Source organism: Nesoenas mayeri, assembly GCF_963082525.1.
Source record: "Nesoenas mayeri genome assembly, chromosome: 1".
NCBI lineage: Eukaryota > Metazoa > Chordata > Aves > Columbiformes > Columbidae > Nesoenas > Nesoenas mayeri.
The window spans coordinates 185372834-185397420 of record NC_137541.1 but is presented as its reverse complement, the minus strand read 5'-3'; the positions used below and the strand labels follow the sequence as shown (position 1 = coordinate 185397420).

Below are 24587 nucleotides of genomic sequence, written 5' to 3'. Positions count from 1 at the left end.
AGACACAGAAGAATGTGAGTGAAATAAATTAATGCCTTCTGGTAGATGATGCTCCATCCCATTATTCAGTAGAGGGCTAAGGAAGCAGGGCAGAGATTAGAGACTGGTGATACTCAACTCTGCATGCTGGAAATCAACTACAGCACCAAAGGAACAACCCTAGTGTTTTGATGGTTCATTGAGCAGCCAATAATCCATCCGATAATGGAGTATCAAGGTGGAGATAAAGTCAACAGGGCTTACTCAGACAGCTGCCACTCAGTCCAGCTCCCCAGTGGGTGAGCAGTGAGAGATGTGAAGACCAGAGTACAGAGCCTGTGTCAGTATGGAGAGGTAGGCGTTACAGCTGGACTGCCTTCAGCCAGCATCAATATGTTAATAGTGGGGTTTTTTCTGTCTCTCAGAGACAAAAAGGGGTCAAGATCTGACAAGCTGGAAGAGAACGGGTCTGCCTTCCTGTCTTAAGTGTAGGATGTACCTAAGTCCATCTAATGCATTACAGGAGCTGTTCTGAACACAGCACAATATTGAGGCAAGGTTGCAGGAAGCCGCAACTGCCTCAGAGCAAGGCGGCCCCTCCTCTGCCCTCCTGCCACTCAGAGAACCCCCTTGGAGATGCAGGGAACCCAGGGCTTTGTGCAGGACCCTGCAACTCCCACGGCAAACCCTAGGAGGTGTTTCAGAACCTTCTTTATTTTAATAAACCGGGGAAAATGCCACCAGCACAGTACTTACTTGATCTGGGTGCTACTGCCAAGTTCAAATCACTCCTACTGAAGGTTAGAAAAATGCTGAATGTTGCTGTTGGATCTCCTGTTTCTTGAGGGTCTCCTGTGCCCAGAGGATCACTAAAGCTGTATCATAGAATAGCTGAATCATAGGATGTCCTGAGTTAGAAGGGACCCACAAGATCATCAAGTCCAACTCCTGTCCCTGCACAGGACAACCCCACAGTTCACACCATGTGTCTGAGGGTGTTGTCCAGTCTCTTCTTGAACACTGTCAGGCTTGGGGCTGTGACACCTCCCTGTGGAGCCTGTTCCAGTGCTCCACCACCCTCTGGGGGAAGAACCTTTTCCTAATGTCCAACCTGAACCTGCCCTGGCACATGTTCCTGCCATTCCCTCGGGTTCTGTCACTGGTCACTGAAGAGAAGAGTTTGGCACCTACCCTTCCTCCTCCTCTTGTAAATAGATCATGTATCACCGTAGACCTAGCGCTGACAGATCCCTGCTTTGGGGCGAACATGCTTCACACGGTGCAGTTTACCCTGGCACAGGGGCGCTAAGCAACCTGAGCAGTAATTGCTTCACAGAGCTTATTTCCAGTTCATTTAAGTCAATTTAAAGACTCGTTACATTTGATTAGCCTTGGATCAGTGCTCAAGTGTGGACACGTTCTCAAACGCTTTAAACAGCATTTCAAGCTGACAGTTTACAGGAACACGTAGCCAGTACAAACACGGCGCCGGGCCGAAGGGCTGGATGCTGACAACGCGGGGGCTGGCAGGGCTCCGGGGAAGGAGGGAGCTCGCAGCACCCCGTGAGTCAGATGCGGTGCTCCAGCAGGAGCTGCAAAACTACCCATCCAAAAGGCCACTCAAACAGGGCAGCCTGATTCTGGCAGTCAGATGCTGAAAGTCTTGTTCCCCCTGGGCTGTCCCAGCCAGCTCTCCAGCTGTGTGCCTGTCACGTTACCTGTGAGGCTCTGGACACTTCAGTGGGGTGCCGTCGCTACGTGGGTAATGCACAGCAATGCTCCTCTGTCTTTAAAACTGGTGTTGGCTTGGAGGGAAAAAAAAAAAGTGTGGGATTGGGAAATCTCTCTTTCCACTCAGTGAGCCAGTTTTGAGAAAGACAGCAGCAAACTGCCAGAGAACTGAGCACATGCTAATTTTTCTTTCACACCTGTTTTAAGGCTGACAGCCCCCTGCCTGAACCTACCTTCTCTCCCTCCATCCTCCATGGGCAGCATCTCATCTTCTTGTTGCCCAGCACCATTCCCCTGGTCTTTGCAAATGCCCTGAAGAGATGGTTATCTTAACAAATGGCAAGCAAAGCCTCTGAGTCATTCTCGCTGGCCCAAGTTTTGTCTCTGTTGTTAACTGGGGTTTCAACCCAGCTCTGAATACTTGCAGCAGTGTGTAATTGCCAATTTGCGGTCTCTATTTTTTAAGCACGACAGAAAAAACCCATCACTTTTGTACTTCACTATAAGATTCTCTGGGAATCACCGGATGTTGTCAAGCCATTTTATTTTTTCTTTTTGTTTGCAGAACAGGTATTCACCAAATAAATTTGTTGTTCACTAGTTTTGTTCATAATTTATTTTGAGCTTGCCATAGTAGTACTATTGTCAATTTATTTACATTAAAAAAAAGTTTAATAAAGGCAAAGATGATTATGGAAAGGACAGGTGATTCAACATTTCTCTCACTTCCTTTTACAAGTGCTTAAATGCTGCAGTGACATTTCTGTGAGGACTAAAATATGATCACCCTTTTTCTTTACCCTCCCAGTAGCATGCCCTTTAATACTAATGTCCTGCAAATATTTGTGCATTACTGTTTTCTTGGTGTAAATATTGGCAGAAAGAAATTATCAAAGTCTTGAATGCTGAAAAATGCCCCCTGAATTTTAAATTCACTCAAAGTATTCAGCATCAATTGTTTGCACTTCCAAGCAACCAACTAAAAGTAACACCACCATATGACTTATTTAAGCAACTACGACGAAACAACACAGTTCAATAGTGACTACCAGAAAAACAACGAAAACTACTCACGACTTGAGGTTTGTGTTTTCTAAATGGGAAAGGATTCACTAATTAGGACATGGTTGAGGATATTGGACAATGGATGCGTTAGGACATAATCTACTAGCACACAGCCCACAAGGTGGGAAAAGCTTGATCAGTGGCATTCACCATGTATGACGCAGGAAACATGACTGCTTGCTGCAATACAATGTACTGGCTATTCCTGCGTCACAGCTTTACTAACGTGTTCTCCCAGGGTATCTTGTGTGTATTGTGCACACAAACATACAAAAAATTATACGGAAGCACTTTCCAGTAATTAGGAAGGAATGTGTTTCCACAAGCCAGACTTGGGGCATTATTCCCTCTTGCTCCGTGCAGAGGGAACGTGGTTCCTGCTGCTCCTTCCACCAGATCCTGCAGATCCTCTCCTGCACACGCCTCTCCTGCAGGGCTGCAACGAGTCGCTTAGATCACCAGCTTCTCCACGCTTAAAGTGCTTGTTTCATCCTCTTCATTTGAGCCAAAATACCCAGGGAGGTCGATCATCTGCTGCTCTGCCTCCGTTAAGCCAAAAGTAGTATTATCATAAAAGGCAAACTCAGGGTCCAAGGGGAAGCTCTGGCACTTGTCCTTTCGGTACTGGGCAGGGCTCACGCTTTGGCCTCTCTGGGAATTATCTTTGCCAGCTGAGCCCGTTTCCTTCCTCCAGGCACCTCTGGGGTTCGGTGAAAGACCCCTCTTACCTCGGCTGGGCTCGGGCTTATCAGCTGCCTTCTCCTGACCTGCAGGCTGGCGGTCAGTGACCAGGTCCAGCTTCTTCACCGGGGGACATGGCCTGTGGTGGCACTTTGCATCGTGGCCCTGCAGTTCACATCCCAGCGCGGCACTGTGGGGCTGATCCAGCTTGTCACAAGTTGGATTAGCAGCGTTTCTTGATTTTGGCCGCATCCTGTCCTCCAGACTCTGGTCCCACATCCTGGTCCTGGAGCAGTAAAGAGGAGTCTGTCGGGGGGTGAGGGTGGACATGCTTCTCTCTCTGAAAGGCCTGGCCTTTTTAGTTTCATGGAAACTGGCTGTTCTTCTAAACTGTGGGTTTCTGTGAGAGCCCCTCTCAGGAAAGTCCCCTCTGTTATCCTGGTGCTTGAAATGAGCTCTTCTTATCAAGGTTTGAGTAGGGCTCATTGCAGGATTGGCCTGCGAGAATGGAAAATCCAGCCTAGGGTGAGAGCTTTCCCCCAGGAATTTGGGCTGACTGGCTGGCTGGTCCAGAAATGGAGATTTGATCCTAAATTTGTTTGTCGCTGCCTCTTCTTGGTTTTCTCCGCTTAGGGGAAGCATTGTGGTGGCACCAACAACCGTGTCTGTGAGCGGATTCTGAGAGACGTGGTACACCTTGGTGGTTTCCGTCAGGCCTTTCTTTTTCATCTCTTTTAGCTGCTGCTGTGCAAGGCGGTAGCTAAAAATTGGAGGGATTATTTTTTGGGCATTTGGTTGGAAGTTCTCACTTCCGGAGGCATCATCTTCTTGGGCAAATTGGAGGCTTCGCCTGTAGGTCAGAGGAATGTTAACAGGGGCATCCCCTCCTTCGGCAAAGCTGTCCCGCTGCTTGTTGCCTTGGCAAATGTTCTCTTCATCGGAGTTTTTTCGGAAGCCAGGGGAATGGACGGAGCTTCGGCGCACGGCCGTGCTGCACTTCTGAGCTCTGCAGAGCTTCCTCCAGAGGGTGATGAGAACAGTGGCAAAGATGATGAACAAGCATAAGGAGATACCTGTGATAGTGACTATATTATTTGCTTTCTGGTCCTCTCCTGGCTCGACAGAAGGTGCGGTGGGAGCATTGACAGCTGTAACAAAGAGCACACATGTCTGTCAGAGTTTCGCTATCAGTATTTTGGTATTTTAGGATGGATACTTAACTACAAAGAAGAAGTAACCGATCAGCATAGTAAGTTGTTTACCATTAAGGTTTGCTCATTGTAGAGGACTTGCTACTGATCACTTCAAACTGACAGGAACAGATCTACTTACTTTAAATCAAGGGTTCCATGGACCTTTTAAATGTCATAATTACTTTTGCTTCTTCTGTCATTTCCGTAAGACATTCCTAAATATGTGTAAATTAGGCTAACAACACTGGCCCTCCTTTATGAAATAACAAAGATCCCCTGTGGAAAAACACTGTAAAAGGGGTAAGAACAACCCAAGCCAGGCTAGTACTTCAGGTATCACTTTAAAATTATCTTTAGGATGGCTTAAGTGGGTGTGAGAATTGAAATTATCTTTAGGATGGCTTAAGTGGGTATGAAAACTGCAGCGAGTTTGAAGAGCAGAGAGGCGGCGTTAACAGATTCAGTGTAACTTTTCTAACCAGCCCCCTGCAGGTGCTGCTTCCAAGGCCACCCGGTGTCTCAGCCACACAGGACAAAACCTTCCCCTCCACAGCAGGTTCCTAACTGAGAAGAGGACATTGCTCTAGTGCCCCTGGCTTTCTGGTATTGACACTCTTCTGTTGTGCACAGGAGATGGGCCTTCAAATGGGGAAGACTACTCTGCAAACCTGTACTGTGAACATCTCAGGACTTTCCACAGCCCTATTTAAACGTCTCACTTGCCCATCGCATCACATTATAGATGGCTGAACCAAGGGCAATTAATAATTCTTTTTTTTGGATGAGGTCTCTAGCATTTCAGGGCCAACCCTGAGAAGAACACAGCACAGTTAAAAGTGGATGAATTGGTCCATCGGCTAATTTTAGTGTGTGTCAGCACTCCCCAATCATCAGCTCCATAAGCCCATGAAAATGCTTTTGGAGGAAAAGGCTGCTCAGTTGTAGTTAACAAGAGCTGACCATGAAGCTGTGAGCTCAAACTGAATCACTTAACAACCCTTCCCAGTCTCTGGTTTTATCCAGAAGCCAAACCCTTCCATTAGAGTGATAGAGAGTTTACTGTAAAACTTGCCAGGTGCTCCTGCCTGCACCACAGTGACTATCCAGCTGTAGGAAAAATGTGTCTGCCAAATAATGAGAAGCAGACACCATATACTTCTCATAATCCAAAAAAGCACTAATTCAACTGTGAGCTGGTGGCGCAGCTATTAGATGTGCAGGATGCACAAAGGCACTGATGAACGCAGACCAGAAGGTCTAAGGCTGCTACAATAACAGACGTGCAGGGCATTGGCTGGGCAGGAGACCCATTTCTTTTACTGAGGGCTAGCTGTCAGCACCAAGACTGGTATTAAACTTTATCTTCATGTCACTCTGAGTTCGACATCAGCATAATGAACATGACCATTACCTGTTCTGTGTTTTCTGGAGGATCCCCAGGACTTGTATTCAGCCCAGTGCCCCATGCCCAGAGCACGGAGCTCTGCCGTGCCAGGGGCCTGAGCCAGGCAGTAAACAAGCTGAGCGCAGGGGAGAAGGCAGGACCAGCATTTGCTCAGCTCAGTACCACCGCAGCAGAGCAATTCACTCACTGCTCATCCTTCTCAGACTCACAGTTATTTTCTAAAGACTACATTTGCTATCTGTAAAGCACATTGTGCTGTACCATTTGGAGTAGAAAGCTAACAGCTAGCAAACAGCGAGGTTCAAAACAGGACTTGGTCACGTAGGTTTGCTGCTCTCCATCTCTTCCCTAGACTCTGTACTAGTTTCATTTATTCAGCCATTTGCTCCATCTGCTGGACTAATGACTACAAACTTATGGTGAAAAAAACACTTTCCTGCTTCAGAAAGGCGTGGACAGTCAGAGGGTGGGAAGGGTGACACAGGCAGCAGATGAACACTAAGATCATAGTGTTAAGTCACTTCTTAAGCAATGTAAGATTCAATGAGATGTAAATCACATAAGTGATTATGTAAAGGAAGCTGCCTGATGTGGGAGCAGGAGGACTGGAAACCATGTGCAAGAGAGAAGTGAAGTAATTCCTCCAGAAGTAATACCTCCACCTCCTATGGGTGAAGGTGTAGGTGTCCTATGCATCTGGGTTTTCTATCTATAAACTGTCTTTATTAAACCAGAGACCTCGCTGGACTCTGCGACTTCTCCAGACCTGCTGAGTGCCATCAGACAGTAACTCCAACACGACTGCGTATGCACATGACAGCTGACCTCTCTGGAAACCACTGCATGCCTTGCACAGTTGCACCCCCTCCGAGAAACACCAAAGAGGCCCATCACTTCCCTGCATGTGCCCAGGACACACTCCACACACACGGACCCTGCTCTGGGGAACTTTGTGCATTAGGGTGGCTCTCTGAACTCCAGAGGAGTGGGGTGGAACTGGCCAGTGAGGAGCCAAGTCAATTACTGTACTTAATGAAATAACTCGCCAGCAGGTAACAGGAGGTACAGAATAGCAGAGCCCAGCACCAGCTATAGAAAAACACCAACTACCTCACTGCATTTTGGTGGTGGCAGTACTGCCCACAGCAGTTGAGAGAGTTTGGCATAGAGAAGAAAACCAGCCCTAGAGCATGGCATTAGTTTTAAGACGGGGGCCTAAACATCTGAGTTGTTCCTCTCTGCTTACACTCACAGCTTTACAAAATAAGTAGACTCACATGGCCAGCACTTTCTAGTCATTAAAAACATCATAAACCTTAAAAACAAACCGCTACAACATCCCAAGGGCTGCTTGAACACTGACAAACTGCAATACCTAGCTTGATGGAATAAAATTTTTAGTATTTTTCCCTTCATCTGACCTTTTGCTCAATACAACCCACTTCTCACAGTGCTCCACAATACATTTCAGTCCTGCATGTATACTTTTGCGGTGTTCATTCAACAAACATCTTGAAGCTGGTTCAAGCCAACACCTCCATCAAAAGAGGAGTCCTGCCCTCTTGCTGCTCTAGCTACACGTTCTCCCCTTCTGCTGCCCTTCCCTTTCCAGTGGCACAAGCATTGCAATGGCCATGTGATAAGCAATTTCCCCACAACCCCAAACTGTCCATATTTTAGCTGGCTCTGTTCTATTTTTCCACACTGAACTTTTGCCAGTGCAAGGAAGTGAGCACCGTGGAAGCAGCTAAAGCAAGGGGTAAGGCATTGCTCCATTTGTAATAGCTTTAAGTATCTGTTCAGTTACAGCCAAAGAGCCTCGGAGACTGCACATCCCTATGCACCTTCCTTCCCCCATCCCTGCCAGGCTGTGGCACCTGTGGGATGGGGAAGGCACCAGAGCTTCTCGACCAGCCAGTTTCTGAGCAGATGGACCCCAGAGCCCCTTGGCATCAGAACCTTCCTTTTTTGCAGGGAGTTTGCAAGAGGCAAAAGTTTTATGTGGACTGAGCACCATCATCCCATTGAAAGGGGCCACTTCTCCTGCCCTCCACATTGGCTGCAAGCATCTGACTGTGGTGCTGGCACAGCCTCATCCAGCCCCACCAAGGCGCGGCTGCATGCTGCTGTAACCCCCTCTCCCCTTGCAGGAGGCTCGGGTCTCCTCTATCTGCATCCACTTGCCACCCAGCAGTGCCACCCAGCCTGCCCTGTCACCAGATAGCAGTGGTGGCAAGCTGGAGCACAGGGAGACCTGGCACTGCCACCTCAAAAACCTCCCAAAGTGGGAACCCCTCACCACGGGTCCCAGCTGGAACCAACCCTCTTGTAATAGGTTTCCACTTTTTAATAGGTTTCCATTGCCTGGAACAGAACTTGTCCTGCTGCCCTGGTATCTTTCCTCCAGCCCTTTCCCAACCATGCTGGAGATTTTAAACGCCTTCCATGGCACTCACAGCATGCAGAAATCCTCTTACTTCGGGGAACCCTATCTCCAGCTGTCCTGCAAACGCATGTAGGCTCCCACCCTACCACATCAACCACAGGAATGTGACACCTCCCCAAAACCAATATGACTGAAGGAGAGATCGGATGCTTCCATTTCACAAAGCCCTTCTAATAACAGGCCCCTTGATTCTGCCAGGTCACAGGGACGGGGACAGCAGAGTTACGTACACAAACACTCCTCCAGCGAGCACAAGGACGTCTCCCTCGGCAGTCCGGCACAGCCTGGCCTTGCGGGCGAGGAGGTGAGGCACTCTCGGAAGCGCTCGCGGACGCCGTCCCCGCAGGTGACGCTGCAGGGGCTCCAGGGCTGCCACGGGCTCCACGTTTCTGCAAATACAGAAACTCACAGCAATGAGGAACGTGTCTGCCTCCTTTCCTTTAAAGATATAGCCATTTGTCTTCTCTTATTTAAGAAAAACAGTAATAAATAAGCAAGCAATGCAAACGGCAACACCAAAAGAGCATCCAGGGACCTGCTCCTGTTCCCATCAGAGCCTGGAGCAAAACTCCCACTTTTTGTTTTGCTTTCTTCACTGCAGTGCCAGCCAGCAACACAGCGGTCAGTCAACTGGCAGGCAGGTTCTGCCTGGAACAACAGCAAATGGAAATTAATCCACAAATCTCTGGAATGGGTTAGTAATTTATATATTCATCCAATTCCTGCCTGACAAATAGTGCTTTTACAGCAAGATAACTTCATTGACTTAAATGTAGTTACTCTTGATTTATAGGATTATGAAAGGAAGATAAGCCTACAAGGCCTAATGAAACAGCAATATTGTTTTTTCTCTTTATTATCTTCTCAGCACATAAACGTGTTATTGAATCATTCATTTGACAGCTTACAGGTCCCTACTGTTTTATTGTTTATGGTTAGGCAATTAACTCAAGATGAAATTTTGCAGGTTCATTTCTTTATTTTAAATGGAAGCAAACTCAGGTTCTAATGCTACCTCAAACATTATTATTTTTTAATGTGTAATGAAACCCCTCTTTTACTTAGACAACATCTTCATCCAGTGTTTGACACTCAAACTTTACAGAGAGAAAGAGACTGCTCCTGCCCATATCTGACAGCTGTGACACTGAAACAGGACCACAACTTTATAAATCCCAAACCAATGCACAAGTGCAGGTGCAGCCTTTAACAACACACACATGCTGGGAACTCTCTTATGCATCAGTTGACTCAGGGACATGGGTTTGAAATGTGCCAGAAGGAAAAACAATAGATTACTTACTCCATTTCAATGCTCACAGATAAAGTGGAAGATCAGCTAAATCACAAAATGTTGATTAGATTTGCTACAGTTTGCTATTTTAAACAATTTATGGTGTTGCTACTGCCAACACTGGTCATGATCTTTAATTTGCTTTGCTGCTAGCATGCCACTGAGCTCCTGATCAGTGAACAATTTATGATGTTAAAGAACTAGACAGTGTTGCATGACTGCAAATGGTTTCATGATTTCATGTTGTATTGGTTGCTGTATTGTTCATAGTGTGCTATTATTTTAAAACTCTTAAACAAAAATAAATACAGTTATCTTCTAGTAAACAGGAAAATTCAACTGCTTTGGACCCTGTCCTACACATTTTTGTGAACGCACCAGTATGCATAATGTTAATGTGAGCAGCATAACAGAATGAGCGGGGCTGCTCCTGCGTGCAAGTTCTCGCCTGTGTTGCGCAATGGGGCCCGGAGGTTTTGAGCTCAAGCTTGTGCTGTCAGCCAGGGCTGCAATGTGTGTGTGGGCACTTACTCATAGGATCATAGAATGTCCTGAGTTGGAAGGGACCCACAAGGATCATCGAGTCCAACTCCTGTCCCTGCACAGGACAACCCCACAGTTCACACCATGTGTCTGAGGGTGTTGTCCAGCCTCTTCTTGAACACTGTCAGACTTGGGGCTGTGACACCTCCCTGGGGAGCCTGTTCCAGTGCTCCACCACCCTCTGGGGGAAGAACCTTTTCCTAATGTCCAACCTGAACCTCCCCGGCACATCTTCCTGACATTCCCTCCGGTTTTGTCATTGGTCAAAAGAGAGAAGAGATCAGCGCCTGCCCCTCCTCCTCCCCTTGTGAGGAAGCTGTAGCCACCATGAGGTCTCCTCTCAATCTCCTCTGGGCTGAACAAACCAAGTGACTTTAGCTGCTCCTCATACAGCTTCCCATCCAAACCCTTCACCAACTTCATGGCGCTACTCTGGACACTGTCCAGCAGCTTTATACATTTTTTCTCCTGTGGCGCCCAAAAAGGCACACAGTTTCGGACGCACGCACATCTGTGTGCATACACATTGCAGTAGAGCTGCCTTGCCTGATGCAGAGCAGAGATGGGCACGGTGAGACACCCCAGTGATACTGCGGTTTTAAGCCCACACAACAGCAAGTGACCTCCCCGGCTATTTACCACTGACTCTAACACAATATTCCAGCATGTGTGATCCCAGGCTGTCTTTCAGTTTGTGCTCTTCACGCACCTCTCTGCTTTCACCCCTGAGCTGATGGAGCTGTAGAGCTGCAAGAGAGAGGAGAGGAGCCCAGAGGCAGGCTGAGCTTTCACACTTCTCATCCAGTCTGTTCCCAGTAAAGCGCAAAATGGAGCCACACTGGATGCTGTGTGGTGTTCAGGAGAGAGAGGATGCCAAGGAGGGGGGAACTGGGGAGGTTTGTTAGGGTAAAGAGTCCCTCAAAGGTACAGGCCCTGGACAGCTGCAGAATCATATCGGGCAGAGAGCAGAGGTAGCAGTGGGGGCAGTGAGAAAAATGGCCATCATCAATATTCAGTCAAGGATCCACTGATTCCTCCTGCAAAAGACTTCATTGTATCACAGTATCTGGGGATATCACAATACTTTTCCTCATGTCAGTGTCATTAAAGGCTCCAGCAGTGTCCCTCATCACTGGCAGACGGAGGGAGTCTCGCTGGAGAAGCATCCACCTCCTCATGGACTACTTTATGTGAGCAGCTTGGTGAGCCCCTGCCGTAATTTCCAGAGCATGAGCCAGCCCATTTCCCTCTCTCCACACTCTCTGCTCATTTAAACTTCTGTTAATTACAGTCAGGTGTAGAGCCAGACCCAGAAAGGTTCTTGTTGCCTCCAATGCTAATGCTGGTGATAGTGGAGGGTGCTCAGCAGCCTCCGCATTGATGCCTCTGGGCTTCAATGTACAAGAACATTCAGGATGAGTAATTTTCTAATTTTGACGTCAAATCTACAATGTGCCCATTGCTCCAGGGCACTTCCCATTGACTTTGGCTTCAGCTGAGGGCAGAGTTCCTTAGCAAAAACATGTGGCATCCGTAGCTTTGGGGCCAAGAATATGTGCCCTAAGCAGCAGGAGATCAGGAAATGCTCCCGCTCCCATGAAAGGAGATTTAAACTCCTGAAACTTGCTCTGCAACCTCCTGCAATTACCAGAATGTAAAAGAAAATGAAGCATAGTTTATTCTCCCCTAAGGAAATGAAATGATTAACCTCCCTTAAAGACAAACAGATCCAAAGTGCCAGGGGAAAAAACAGAAGGTATGCACTGCAAACTATCTCTAATAAGTGTGATTTTTTTCACATACAATTGAGGAATCAATTATCAACGTGAAGACATCTAACTGATGAGCTAGTCTGAAATAGCTGACAGTTGGCAGATCTGCCAACATGAAAGATAAATGCAATTAACTGTGTTAATTGTTGCTCTGCATAAGTGTCTCCCCTCAAATCTCGGTGTTTGTAAGAACTTTGAGCACACAGCACTATCCAACAGTGCAGTCAGTGAGGGATGCTCAGCATCACCCCTGCAGCCTGGCCCACGGGATTGTCTGAAGCACTTCAACAAGACCAGTGATATGGGACAAAATCACTAATTATTTAGAGGCTCATGTAAATGCCTATGCCAGCCTAGGGGTTTGCAGAGCACTTTGTGGAAGCTGAGTTTTTAGGTCCTGAGACTGGGTGCACACATGTTGGTGTTTGGATAAGACCTGGGAAAGCACCCTTCTAACCTGTTCCACATTTCTCTGTTTCCAGGGAAATGAAGCACTGAAAAGCTGGTGTGCTCCAACACGTTATCAATTTGGACACTGAAAGGACAAGGTTCCCTTTAAAGGAAGAAAACCTAGACTCTGACTAGGCAAATTACAGTGTTTTTTCCACAAACAGGCATCTTTAAGAATTGCTGAGATGCAGCCTAAAAATTTTTTTCAGAAGTGAAGAGCTATCCCAGTGAGTCTGTAACACCTGATTTATTCCTAAAATGATTGGGCTGTGGAGATGAGGCATTCATTAAAACAGGAGAAGCAGATAGGGCACAAACAGCCCTGGCATTCCCAAATTCCCTTAATCTGCCTGTTTCTAAATAAACACAAGACAGGTACAGATTCAGGCAATAGAGCTAATCAGTTCCCAGATTTTCCTACAGGTCTGATTCATATAGTCTTATCCGGGGACCAAGAATTTAATGGAAGTTGTATGTCCCTGCTTGACCCCTAGATACTCCACTTATCCTCCCTTACTGAGCGCTTTTCGATTCACAAAGTCTTCCCCTACCTTCCTCTTTCCCTTTGCTGGTAACAGCTGCACTTCTTATGCCCTGCTGACCTCCAAATAGCTTTTTTTTTTGACAGTTAGCGAAAGGCAGATGAACAAAATTCAACTCTGCTGTCAGCAAGTGCAAGACACTTCACTGGGAGTCACACCAAAGGTGAAACCAGTCTCCAAAGTGTAACTAAGAACCATAAAAGAAAGTTAATTAACACCGGCAATATGAAGATAATATGCCCATTTCTATGCTGTAACAATACTCTTTAATTTTATCAGTCTCATCCCAAACATTTTAAGTGGGATACAGGCTAGGACATGGAACATCTTCCTAAGGAGTGCAGAAGTCTCACTGCTTAAATCCCAGATAAGGAAAATATAGGATAAAGCATTGAAAAGAATGAGCCTGCAATGCATCTGTTGCTGGGTGAGATGATCTAATAGAGTTTCCTACCTAAGACATTCAAATAATCTAGTCAAACACAGGGAAAAAATTAGCTGCATGACTCTGCCTAAGCCACCTGTGTGAAACAGTTAACATCCCACTGAGATGAATGAACTGACTCATACCTCACTGCTATTTTTTCACAGTTTCTCCAGTGGAGTCTACAGAAAGCTGCTCAAGTGCTGACTTAAATTTCACAGACATATTCCCCAATTTAAGAGATACATCCCCAGTCTTAGACAGCGCAGGTCTTTTTGCAACACTCGTTCTGAAGCTGTTGGCCTGGGCTGAAAAAGCTGCTGTCCTGGCTGGCTTAGGACCACCATGAGCCTTCTCCTTCCTACTCCAGCCCTAAGCCAGATTCCTGTCACATAGGCTGGACCAAACCTGGCCAGGATGAGGAGTGAAGAGTCAGGAATACAACTAATGCCTGATCTATGGAAAACGGGTGTGGCAAAATAATATTTTATCTCCTCCTCTGTGGTTTGGATGAAGATAATTTTAATGATTTAGGAGCTTTGATTTTTTACAAGACAATATCTCTGCTTCATACTAATAGAGCATATGCTAAATGAAGTAAGAACTGGCTGAGTGACAGATTTGATATGGAATTGTCAACAGAAAACCATCACCAAGTGGGAAGGCACTTGGAGAAATTCCAAAGGGATTCATATAAGGCTCGGTGTTGTACAATGCTTGCCTAGTTGACACAGAAGTAAATATAAAACCCTTACTGAGAAAATATGTCACTCCTGTGATGACATAAGTGAATAGCACAGTTATATGGAGCAACATAGGTTACTTGCTAAGTTAGGATAACTCAAGCAAGGTGGATCGCAAATCAGGAAAATGTAAAAAGTAGGAAGACGGAAAACAAATTGTACCTGCAGGATGGTAGATTACATACTGAAAGGTCATATGCAAAAACAGCTCAAGAAAAGTTTACAGGATAAAAGTTACAGCAAAATTAGCTAATGAAATGGGTGGAAATTAAAGCAGAGGAGCAATTACGCAGGGGTGCTACTGCCCAAGCAGCACTGGTGAGGAGGACATCAAAAATGGCAGCCAATGCTGGTACTTCTGTTGTCAAATAAAAAGTACTGTTAAAAAAAAAAATGGAAAGGGAGCCAAAAAGACAGAGAAAATTAATCAAATCCTGAAGAAAATGCCTTCCAATTAAAGACTCAATCTTTTCAGTTTATTAAAAAGAATACTGAGGTTATCTGGAAGGACTGAGATGATCTGGATGTGCAAACGCCTTTGTGGGAGGAAGACCATGGATGGGAAACAGCTGTCTCCTCTAGCAGAGAGCTGCGGACTAAGAGCCAGTCACTAGAGGATGAAGCTAGATGAGCTTTAGTTATGAAACACACAGAGTTTACCTTAAAAATAAAATCAGGGCAGAGTACTGAGAGAAATTACTACAAGAGTCTCTGTTTTGTGGTGTGTTCAACAAAAAGCCTGGGTAACACTGGGGGATAAGGGGCAGCGGAACGCCAAGCCTAGCTGTGGGGCTCAACACCAGGGTAGATGGATGAAAAGTGATGTCCCACGCTGCACTGAAGCCCTGACCAGAGGGATTATCACCTCTCCTTGCCTGAAAACGGGTGAGCTCAGGAAGCCCAAAGGAGAAAATGAGTGACTTGAGGGAGATGCCTGTTGCGCAGCAACAGCTCTCAGGTGTCCAGGTCTGTGCAGGCCACCTCCCAGTGCCTTGCCACAGGGTGAGGGGCACATCTGAGCCCAGGAAAGGGCTTCCCAAGGCAGCGGGGAGGGGGACGGCCATCGCTGGCAGTGCAGGTTCGCTCTGCCTGTCGTGGCTCCGGGCTGACGCACCCCTCCCAGAACACCCCACTCCTTTCAAACGCTGCCTCGGGCTTTGAAGTCTTGCAGATACAGGCACGAAGTCAGATGTGCTGCAGTCTAATTAATTTCAGGTTGACATTTTATTTACGGCTATGCGGTGCGGTTTCGCTTTCATCGGCTGTGTAGATTTGACACTTCAAACTTGGCAGCTATTGACTTTACTCTGTTCTTCACAGGCGCAGTCTGATTCTTTCGACTGTGGTTGTAAGGTTTGTGCTATCGGGGAACCCAAGGAAACAAAGTGGATTGCATGGAGTCATTGCTTAATGTGGATCTCATCAATTAAAAGTCAAATATTGGGCACAGAAACATATCTATGTCATATCCTAGGTATTCATCTGTCAGGGTAATTATCTAGATTGCATCAGTGTAACATACCACACAAGCACAGAGGAAAGTACTATGATTCTCTCTTCCTTTTTCCTTCAGAATTATCTCCATTAAGAAAATAATATGCTTTCCTTTTAAGACAGACTATCTTATGCCAAAGGAAGAGAGAGAGTGCCAACAACGAATGCAGATGGGAAGTTCAGATGAAGAGAGGAACTACGTACCAAGTTTGGCATATGGTGAAAACAGAGGTCATTTTTAGTACAGAGTGCTAATTAAAGAGCTAACAGTTTTAGAATTCATGAAATGGTAGAAAGTAAGACCGCATGATGCTAGGAACCTAATTAAGGTAGGCTGTGTCTAGACTGTGTTCTATGGATCATGTCCTACACGCCTGGTCTCCTGATGACCCCGCTCCAGAGACCTGCCCATGAAGCACAATGACCCTTTTTTGGCTTGAGTTCCTGCACTTCTTTTTCAGGGAGACCAGGGCGGAGAGGTGTAGAAAATGGTGTACATCTCAAACCTTTCAACCCAAATTCTTTGAAGCATGCAGATGGAAAAGACTAATTCATTATGTATGGACATTAGCCTGCTCCAAATGAGAACATTCACTTTTCTGTTCCAGGGTGTAGGCAACACAACCCAACTCAGCCCCAATCTCTTTGTGCACATACAGCCCATGTCTCACTGTAGTTGCCCTCCACAAATGAGGGATGAGAAGGACATTTGGCTCATCTGCTTCCTCTGCCATGCTACTGTGATTTGTAGACTCTGCCAAACCATGTACTGACACCTCTGAAGTTACATCTGCATAAGAGGTATAGATATAAATAGGATGTATAGATATTCTCTAAACAGGGATGAGGAATGGGCTCCAGCTCTGTCCTGTGTTCATACTTAACGGTGATCACTTAACCATGATCATTCATGCTCCTGGAGATGGTTTTGGCATCTTCCAGCCAGCACTCTCCCAGACCATGCCTGGTCATGGACCGAAGGACTATATGGACCACACACTGTCCCTAGTTGGCAGTTTGCATTATTCTAATAGTTTCTGGGAGGAAAAGGGTAGCTATACAAATGTGACCCATGATCTGCCAGGTGGCTTCATGGGTCAGAAAATGCACCCTGGTCTGTTTTAAGCAGTAGCAGAGACATGCTTGAAAGCCTGCTTGAAAAACCCACAAGCTGTCCAAGTGATGTGACAGTGTCATTTGCTATGGCCAAATCCTGATTCATCTCACCAAAATTTTGTATCTAACAGGTAGAATTCTAAACTCCTACAGCAAATGGGCTAGAGAAAAAGACACCCAGGTGAGGATTCAGCCCATGTATCTTCTATACCCACGATCTTTGTGGGACACCTGTCTTGACTAAAAAGCTAAACAACTACTTTACGTTGGACCCTTGGCTTTTAGACACTTAAATGTAGGTAAGACTAATCCTACCTTTAGTGTCTAAAATCAGCCAGATCTCCTGCAATAGGTTCTTACCGCACTGAGAGACACAAGTTTGAGTTTTACCCAGACTAGATAGATAGACCATTCAGAATGCCCTAAACATTTTTGACTGGTACTTAGTGTTAACTTAGCACAGTTTTAAGCTACCACAGTGGGTCTGCTACCAAATGTCATTGTGTATGCCCCTATATAACAGCCTGTTCTGTCTTGTTCCCACCTGCACATGATATTACAACTATTTTGTCTGCTGTAGAAGACCCAAAAAGTAGCTATTCAGTAGTAAACACTACAATAAAACCTATTTATCATTGTCCATGTTGGCTGGGGAGAGTGATGATTTTGGCTAAAAGAGGACAAACATCAGTACAAACCCATATTCCTTTGGATCATCATACACTCCTTAGCTCTTGTTGGGAAATGACTTCGGTTTGAGAAATTAAAAAGGTCAAAGCAGTATTTGTTCTTCCCCACGTCAAACAAAGTGCAGTTAAAGTCCGTCCTGTTGTCTCCTGGGTGAAGGGTGTTTTCATACAGCCAAGCTGTTCTTTGACTAGGATGCTTGAGAGCCTCTTTATAGACGACAATTTTTCCACTGATAGAAGTGCACGGTGGAGAGACTACGAAGACCTGAACCAAAGTTTTGCATGTTGCTTCTGGTGCCACAACCAGTCTGTATCCAAATTTGTGGAGGAGATCTATGGGTCCCATGGAGGCAATGACGGAATGTGTTTCTAACGATTTCAGTAACACAGTGATGTATGTTTCTTGACCACCAGGTGGGCAATCAAACTCTACCCACTGGGACCTAGAGAGTGGGATTCCTTTGCTAGTTCTAACACCCAGAGTCTCATCAGAGCTTACCCTTCTGAATTCATAAAGGGTGCTGGTGAATATCACATCCAGTGAAACCACCGTCTCGTTCATGGCACACAACTTCTCATTTGTAAAAAGTCCAACCTGAAGGGAGCTCCCAAGCACCTCTGAACTCTTGTTCAAATCAATGTGAAATACGGGCCACTCCACATGGAGGGTGGACATACTGCTTCTGCTCTGCTGGGCAGCACTGCTGTTATTGCTGGGAGAGACCATTCTGAACAAAAAGTCCCCAGCACTCTTGAAATGGAAACACTCGAACTCTACAATCCCCTGGGACTGATTTGCTGGAAGCTGTTTTCTTGCAATTATTTCGTTGGTGCTGGCATCCAGCAATAGGATGGATGGATGCTCTGCTGTCACATTACCACCACCACCGTAGTACTGATATTCCACAGACACCGTGTCATTGCTGAAGGCTACATGACCTGGGCGCTCCAACAGGAGATACTCCACTTCACCGAGAACTGAAAGGAAAAGTTTCACAACAGTATTAAGAACCAAAGAGACAAGTGATTATTTATCTACCTTATGGAAGAAAACATAGATTTATGAAGTGGATATTCAAGAAGCAGTTCCCAAACTTTCTAAAGTTTATCAGTTCACCAAAAAAAAAGGGTCCTAGTTATAGCAGTTAAAGCTCACCACCTTTCCTTTGTGCAGGGACATGGTTTGGAGCAACTCAAAGTCTACTGCAGTAACATGTTCAGCAGAGAGGTTAAAAACGAGGTTTAAAACCAAACCAAAACCCAACCAAAACACAACAACACAATAACAAAAAAGATTCACAGAAAACTTTATTTTTCAGGATACATTCCCAAACTTCTCATCTTCTTTGACTTACAGATTCTTAAAGTCCACTTCATAGTGGCCAGCTGCTGTTCTACTTACTCTAGCTATAATTTAGGCAAAAAAGGATGGTAGTTTCTTAATACAGACATATAAAAAATGTCCCTTAAATTAAATAAATTAGGAAGTCTGCGTGACGCTTTTTGAAGCCTCTTCTCTTGCTCTCTCTTATGAATCTTTCATTTTGCTCATTTGCATCACAGAGACACTTGAGTGAAAGAGCTGAAAATAACAGTGCTGGTGACTGCAGCACTTTTCTTGTCTCAGATGTGGTGCAACATGTCTAAATGATATCATTTCATTATAAATGGCGCAGTCTTTTTGAATGTACTTCTTGCATGACCGTGTTTGTGCAAGTTGCCAAATTATCCCGAGACATGCCATGACAAGTGGGGATAGATGATATCTAAAGCCATGGATTGGGGAGATCACATTACTGTTCTTAGCTCAGATAGCTTTTCTGCATTGCTTGAAACTTAAGGATTTCAGACACAGAAAGGTTATCTGGAAAATGGGAACTGCATACATCTATTCCAGATATAGAATGTGCTGTGAAACATCTTTATTTAATTAATTGTCTGGGAAAAGGCCTCTGAGTCTTGGATGGAGGGTGCTACGGAAGTGTAAAACTTCGCTTAAAGCAATCCTTTCATAAGTAGCATAACTAACAATACTTTGACTTGTTAAATCTGTTACACATGTCTTTAGATTACCTCAAAGAAAGCTTTGCTGGAAAAACACTGCAACTGCCAAGGCAAGCACTCAGAAGTCAGGAGTAGCAGGATTAATCTCATATAATATTAGACACCAACCACTCTAAGCCTTAATTTGAGTTAGTCGCCTTGGGTTCACTTTCTTGTCAGCAGGGAAAATTTTCAGGAAGAAATTCATCTGACCAGCTATAGACATTTACATCAAGGTGAGGTACGGTGTGCACAAGAAGAGCCTATTACTCTCCAGCAGCTATTAACACGTCCTTAAAATAACCAGCTCCAACCACATCCATAAAGTCCGAATGAAGGTGGCACGCACAGCCTTGCACATATAAATCATGCATAAACTGTTACATATATGTACTATAACTCAGTCTTTAATTTGCATGACTCAGTTCTACTTTTTCCACAAGAAGCTGCTTCATTGGCAGATGGATGGTGCTCATTACCAAAAGGCTCTTTTGTTCTCATCCTCCCATGGGTGGTCCCATGTATTATTGACTGTACACCATCCAAAATCCATCCTGATAACACAGAATTATTCATTTCTCTTATGGACTCTTCTACCATGCTCTTATCATAGTCTATTAGTGCATTAGAAATATTAATGAGTTTATCCTTCCAATATCCCTGAAAGATGAGACGATGTCACTAATCTTGTTTAGTGTGTTAGGAACCAAGCATAAAGGTGAAAACTGTCAAGTATCAGCTAATTGTGGATGCCCCAAGAAACCCAGAACTTGGTTTTAAATACAATGGTCTTTCAGACATCCAAAGCAGGATCCCATTGATTCCAGCTGTGGGGAGCACAAGGCACCCTAGCAAACCTGATCTCAACTCAGACACTCAGAGAGCAGGAAACAGACCCTGAATGCCTGTGAGAAATGGCTCACTACAAATTGCCCAGCAACACATTCTCCTTCCTCTTCATGTTTTGGTTTTGTCACCTGTCCCTACCCATATTTTCCAGTCTTGTTCCTACTGTCACCTTCTGTCAATATCTGTTGGGTACTATCCTATATCTATTACCATTACCATGGCTCTCCAAACTCCTGCCCTTGTCTGTTTGCCTTACAGCTCCTCTACTTTCTTCTGTTGTCTGGGCTTGCGATTACCTCCAGCAAGTCCCCACCTTTCTGGCTCACTGCTGGTCTGACAGCAGAGAGCACAGGACAAGCATCTCTAGTGCCTGATCCTACAAATGTAGGGGGAACTCTGCTGCCCTGAGCTGGAGCACACACAGCATTGCACAGGGCTGGAAAGAGCCGGCAGGACTTGGGGCATGCTCAGCCCTTCAGAGAACTTCATTGCTAACTCATCCACAAGGGCTTAGATCTGGGCCAAGTCTGGGCAAATCCTCATCAGGGCAGCAGAAAGCATGTCCCAGGCCACTGTGAGCACCCTAACAAATGTGAAGTTCCCACAACTGTGTTACAGTTCCTCAGTGTTTTTATTTATTTGAATAAGGGCAAAATGATGTGTTTCCCTAAAGGAATTGGCTAGATTCAACTTAGCTGAAACATTACAAGGGAAAAAGAAATCAGACCATGGCAAAAACCCAGCATGAAAAATTTCAACTTCACACTTTAAACTTAGAGCAAAAACACTCAAGTGATAGTAATGGAAAGCACTGATGTTTGTATCTACCGCTCTACTGACCTTACCCTCTTTTACAAATATCTTGACTCTCTTGCACTATTTTTTGTTTGGAATGGTTCAGTTGAGAAGAATTAACACCAGTTTGTGTGTGTGTGGGAGGACTGCAGCGAGGCCAGGGGACCACCACATGGCTCCCATCACCCCTAATGCAGATGACTCAGGAGGTGAGGGAGGTGAGGGAAGCGAGCACCACTGGAGGAGGCTGCCACAGCACCGCAGAGCTCTGGCTGGTGCACCCCAGTTCACAGCATCCTTTCCCCCATCTTTGGTTAGTAACACAAGAACTTTGCACTCATGGACAGTCCATGCAGCAGTTTTTTTTACAATGCTCCAAAAGGTGTCAGTCAGAAGTAACCAGTCTCTACCACAAGCTCCTTCAGCCGCCCTCCAGCCCACTGTGCATGTGACTGTGTCCCATGCCAAGACTTGGTCCCAGTTGTTTGGACAGCCAGTCAGGGGCAGCTTTCAATGCATTTGTATATTTTTGGTTGTCATTACAATGGTCTCACATTGAACAGAGCCTGGCTGTGGCACCAACAACCTGCCAGAGGAGCCTTTGCAAGAACTCGTGCTTCGAAACATCAAAAGGAAAATCCTTGTTTTCACTGAAGAGTAAGAAAAATTATTCCAGGGTGCTATTCTGATATTTATTTATTTTAATTGTGTTTAAGACAACTCGGATTGTGCTGTTGGCTTGTCAGCCATCAGTAGCACAGAGCTAAGAAGAACAAACACATCAGAAAAACTGATAAGAAATGAGAATACTGTTTTGTTGTATGTTAGGGCTTTTTTTAGCACTACAGTAATTTTCCAGAGCATACTGGATCATTTAAAAAAATAGCCCCGGTCTGAAACACAGAAGTCTATGAATGAAATAGTTATCTAAAGACTTTGTACACATCTGATACTCAAAATGTGTAGTGCATATGCAGAAAAGTTTGGAAGTAATTTTCTGAATTATGGACTATCCTTGAACTGGAAATACGGCAAAAGATGACACACCTCAAGTTTGCAGCAGAGATTTTGCTCTTTAACTGCAGCTTGTAATTACTTACTATGCCACGCTTTATAAAGTTCAGGAATAACAGCTTTTACCTCCGAGCCAACTAGTTGTGAATTTCTACAGGACACCAAGAACCAGAGGATATTGCAATCATTCACCTCACTTCTTGGGTTAAATGAATTTAACACCTACCTTCACTGTGTTCCCCACTCAGTGCACTGTTCCTAACTTGGCTAGTTTGTCTTCTTAAAAGAAGAAAGGGCACTAAAAGCCATAGGAAAGTATCTCCACATCTACTGGAATGAAGCTCATCTAAAATATGGCAATTCTAGATTCTTTACACCTTGCAGTGATCCCTTGTTCTAGAGTGGAGATGGAGCAAGAATAGAGGCCTAAGTAGCTGAGCATACTTAGTATTCAATCATTACCTATAATCAGATTTTTCTCGCTTACAAAAGGACAGCCAACTGCATCCATTTTTTTGTCCATTTCTCTCCTTTGCAAGACATCGTCAGCCATCTGGTGTGTGAACTACCTGCTGCTACAGCTCATTCCATAAGCGCGGACTAAACAATTCTTTTTCCACTTTTTCCACGCTAGAGACATTTCAGCAGTGCATGACTTAATCCTTTAGCATGGTTTGACAAAGTACTGCAGCTGTCAGAACAACACCTGCTTTTAAATTAAGAATGTAATTTTTCAAAACATGTATTATTCAGGAATTAAGAGTCACATTTACAAAATTTCTAATTCACTGTGCATTAAGGAATTAATTCAGTTTGCAAATCTACTTCCCACTTAGTACATTCTTGGAAGAGATAAGATGCCATGCACAGGATGCCCCTCAGCTTGTAGATATCTTACAGTTGTCTAATTTGAACTTGGATGTCCAGCCTCCCTCCTTGGCAGCTGACGGTGAGAAGGAGGTGCTTTCTCATTCTGCACATCTCAGACTGCAGATGGGTTGGAGCTGCTTTTAATATATGCTGATTTGTGCGTGGACTGCTCAAAGGAGACTGATTGCCTCTACTTGGCTGCCTAATTTTATATGACTAAAATTGAACTAGTACAAATACCATCCTTTGGTTTATTCTTTGGTCAGAGAAAAGAACAGCTCTGTTGTTCTCAAAACTTCTCCAACTGGCAGCTTTGGTCCATCAGATGGGGAGCTCACTCAGTTATAGGAGGTTGCCTGTACTGTAGACGCTTACACCTCAGCCAACCACCACAGGTTCCTTTTATTGTTAATGGAGAGAATCAGGTAGTTGTACGGCACAGTTCCCCCCATTCTGGTACGGATACCTAAAATAGGTCTACCTTCCATAATGTTCATTAAATACAATGAAATATGAGTCTTACAAAAGAGCAAAGTTATAGTTACTGCTTCTAACACAGCCAGTCCCTCGATGATGCCCACAGAAATCTGTTCATTTATCTTGTTTATTTTTCTGAGCACATTTACAGCAGGAAAGGTTCCTGCCACTCTGATCTAAAAGGGCAGGTTATGCAAGTTGCATTTTCCACTTAAATATTGCGTAAGATATAGTCTATATTCTGAGCATATCAGTGGTGGCTTCTGTGACACCTGATTTCAACACATCACCTGAAAACAGCATCATGCAAATCCACCGTATGAATACACATCACACAATTTTCCCTTGACAGCTCTAATACTCACCATAGTCACACAGCACTACTAACAATAGATTTGAAAAATCTTTCAACATCTGTTTCATTCTGACCACTGAGATCCCAGGTCCTTTTACTCCTCATGTCCTTCTTCAGCTCCAAAGTGCAGGCACTTTTTTCCAAGAACACCTGAAAGTTAAAAAATTAGAGCTGTGTTAACTTTGCTTCATGGGATACAAGAAAGAAGACACCTCACTAGTAAGTAAAAAAACCACAACACACTATAAATCAACACTTTTCTACCATTTACTTAAAAATTACTAATACTGTATCGATTACTAATAATGTATCAACTACAATTCACTGTACAATAAATTTTCCCGCCTGAACTGTCAGCTCCTGAGCCAGAACAAAACCACATCACAATCATTTACCTTTGCACTGCAGTAACTGCTGCTGTGCATGTCTCATATTAAGATCAAGACTCATGGTAGCAAAATAACAAGTATTTATACAAAACGTAACTCTGATCTCTGCACATATCCATACTAGAGATTTATTGCTGCTACACAATTTATATCACTTGCTGTCAACTGCTTTCAAGCATGAAAGAAACTTGGTAGAAAGCTACTATTTTGGTCCTCAAACTACACTGT

General features: G+C 44.7%; 1 protein-coding gene across 1 annotated transcript; it reads right to left on the bottom strand.

Annotated features, from left to right (window-relative positions):
• Window positions 1-3225: 3225 nt before the first annotated feature.
• Window positions 3226-24038, bottom strand: THSD1 (thrombospondin type 1 domain containing 1; the record flags this gene model as incomplete). The annotated part of the gene is made up of 4 exons (XM_080362244.1): window positions 3226-4604; window positions 8731-8889; window positions 17577-18545; window positions 23981-24038. 4 exons carry the CDS (start codon window positions 24036-24038, stop codon window positions 3226-3228), a joined length of 2565 nt encoding a protein of 854 aa, XP_080218370.1.
• Between the last annotated feature and the right edge of the window lie 549 nt (window positions 24039-24587).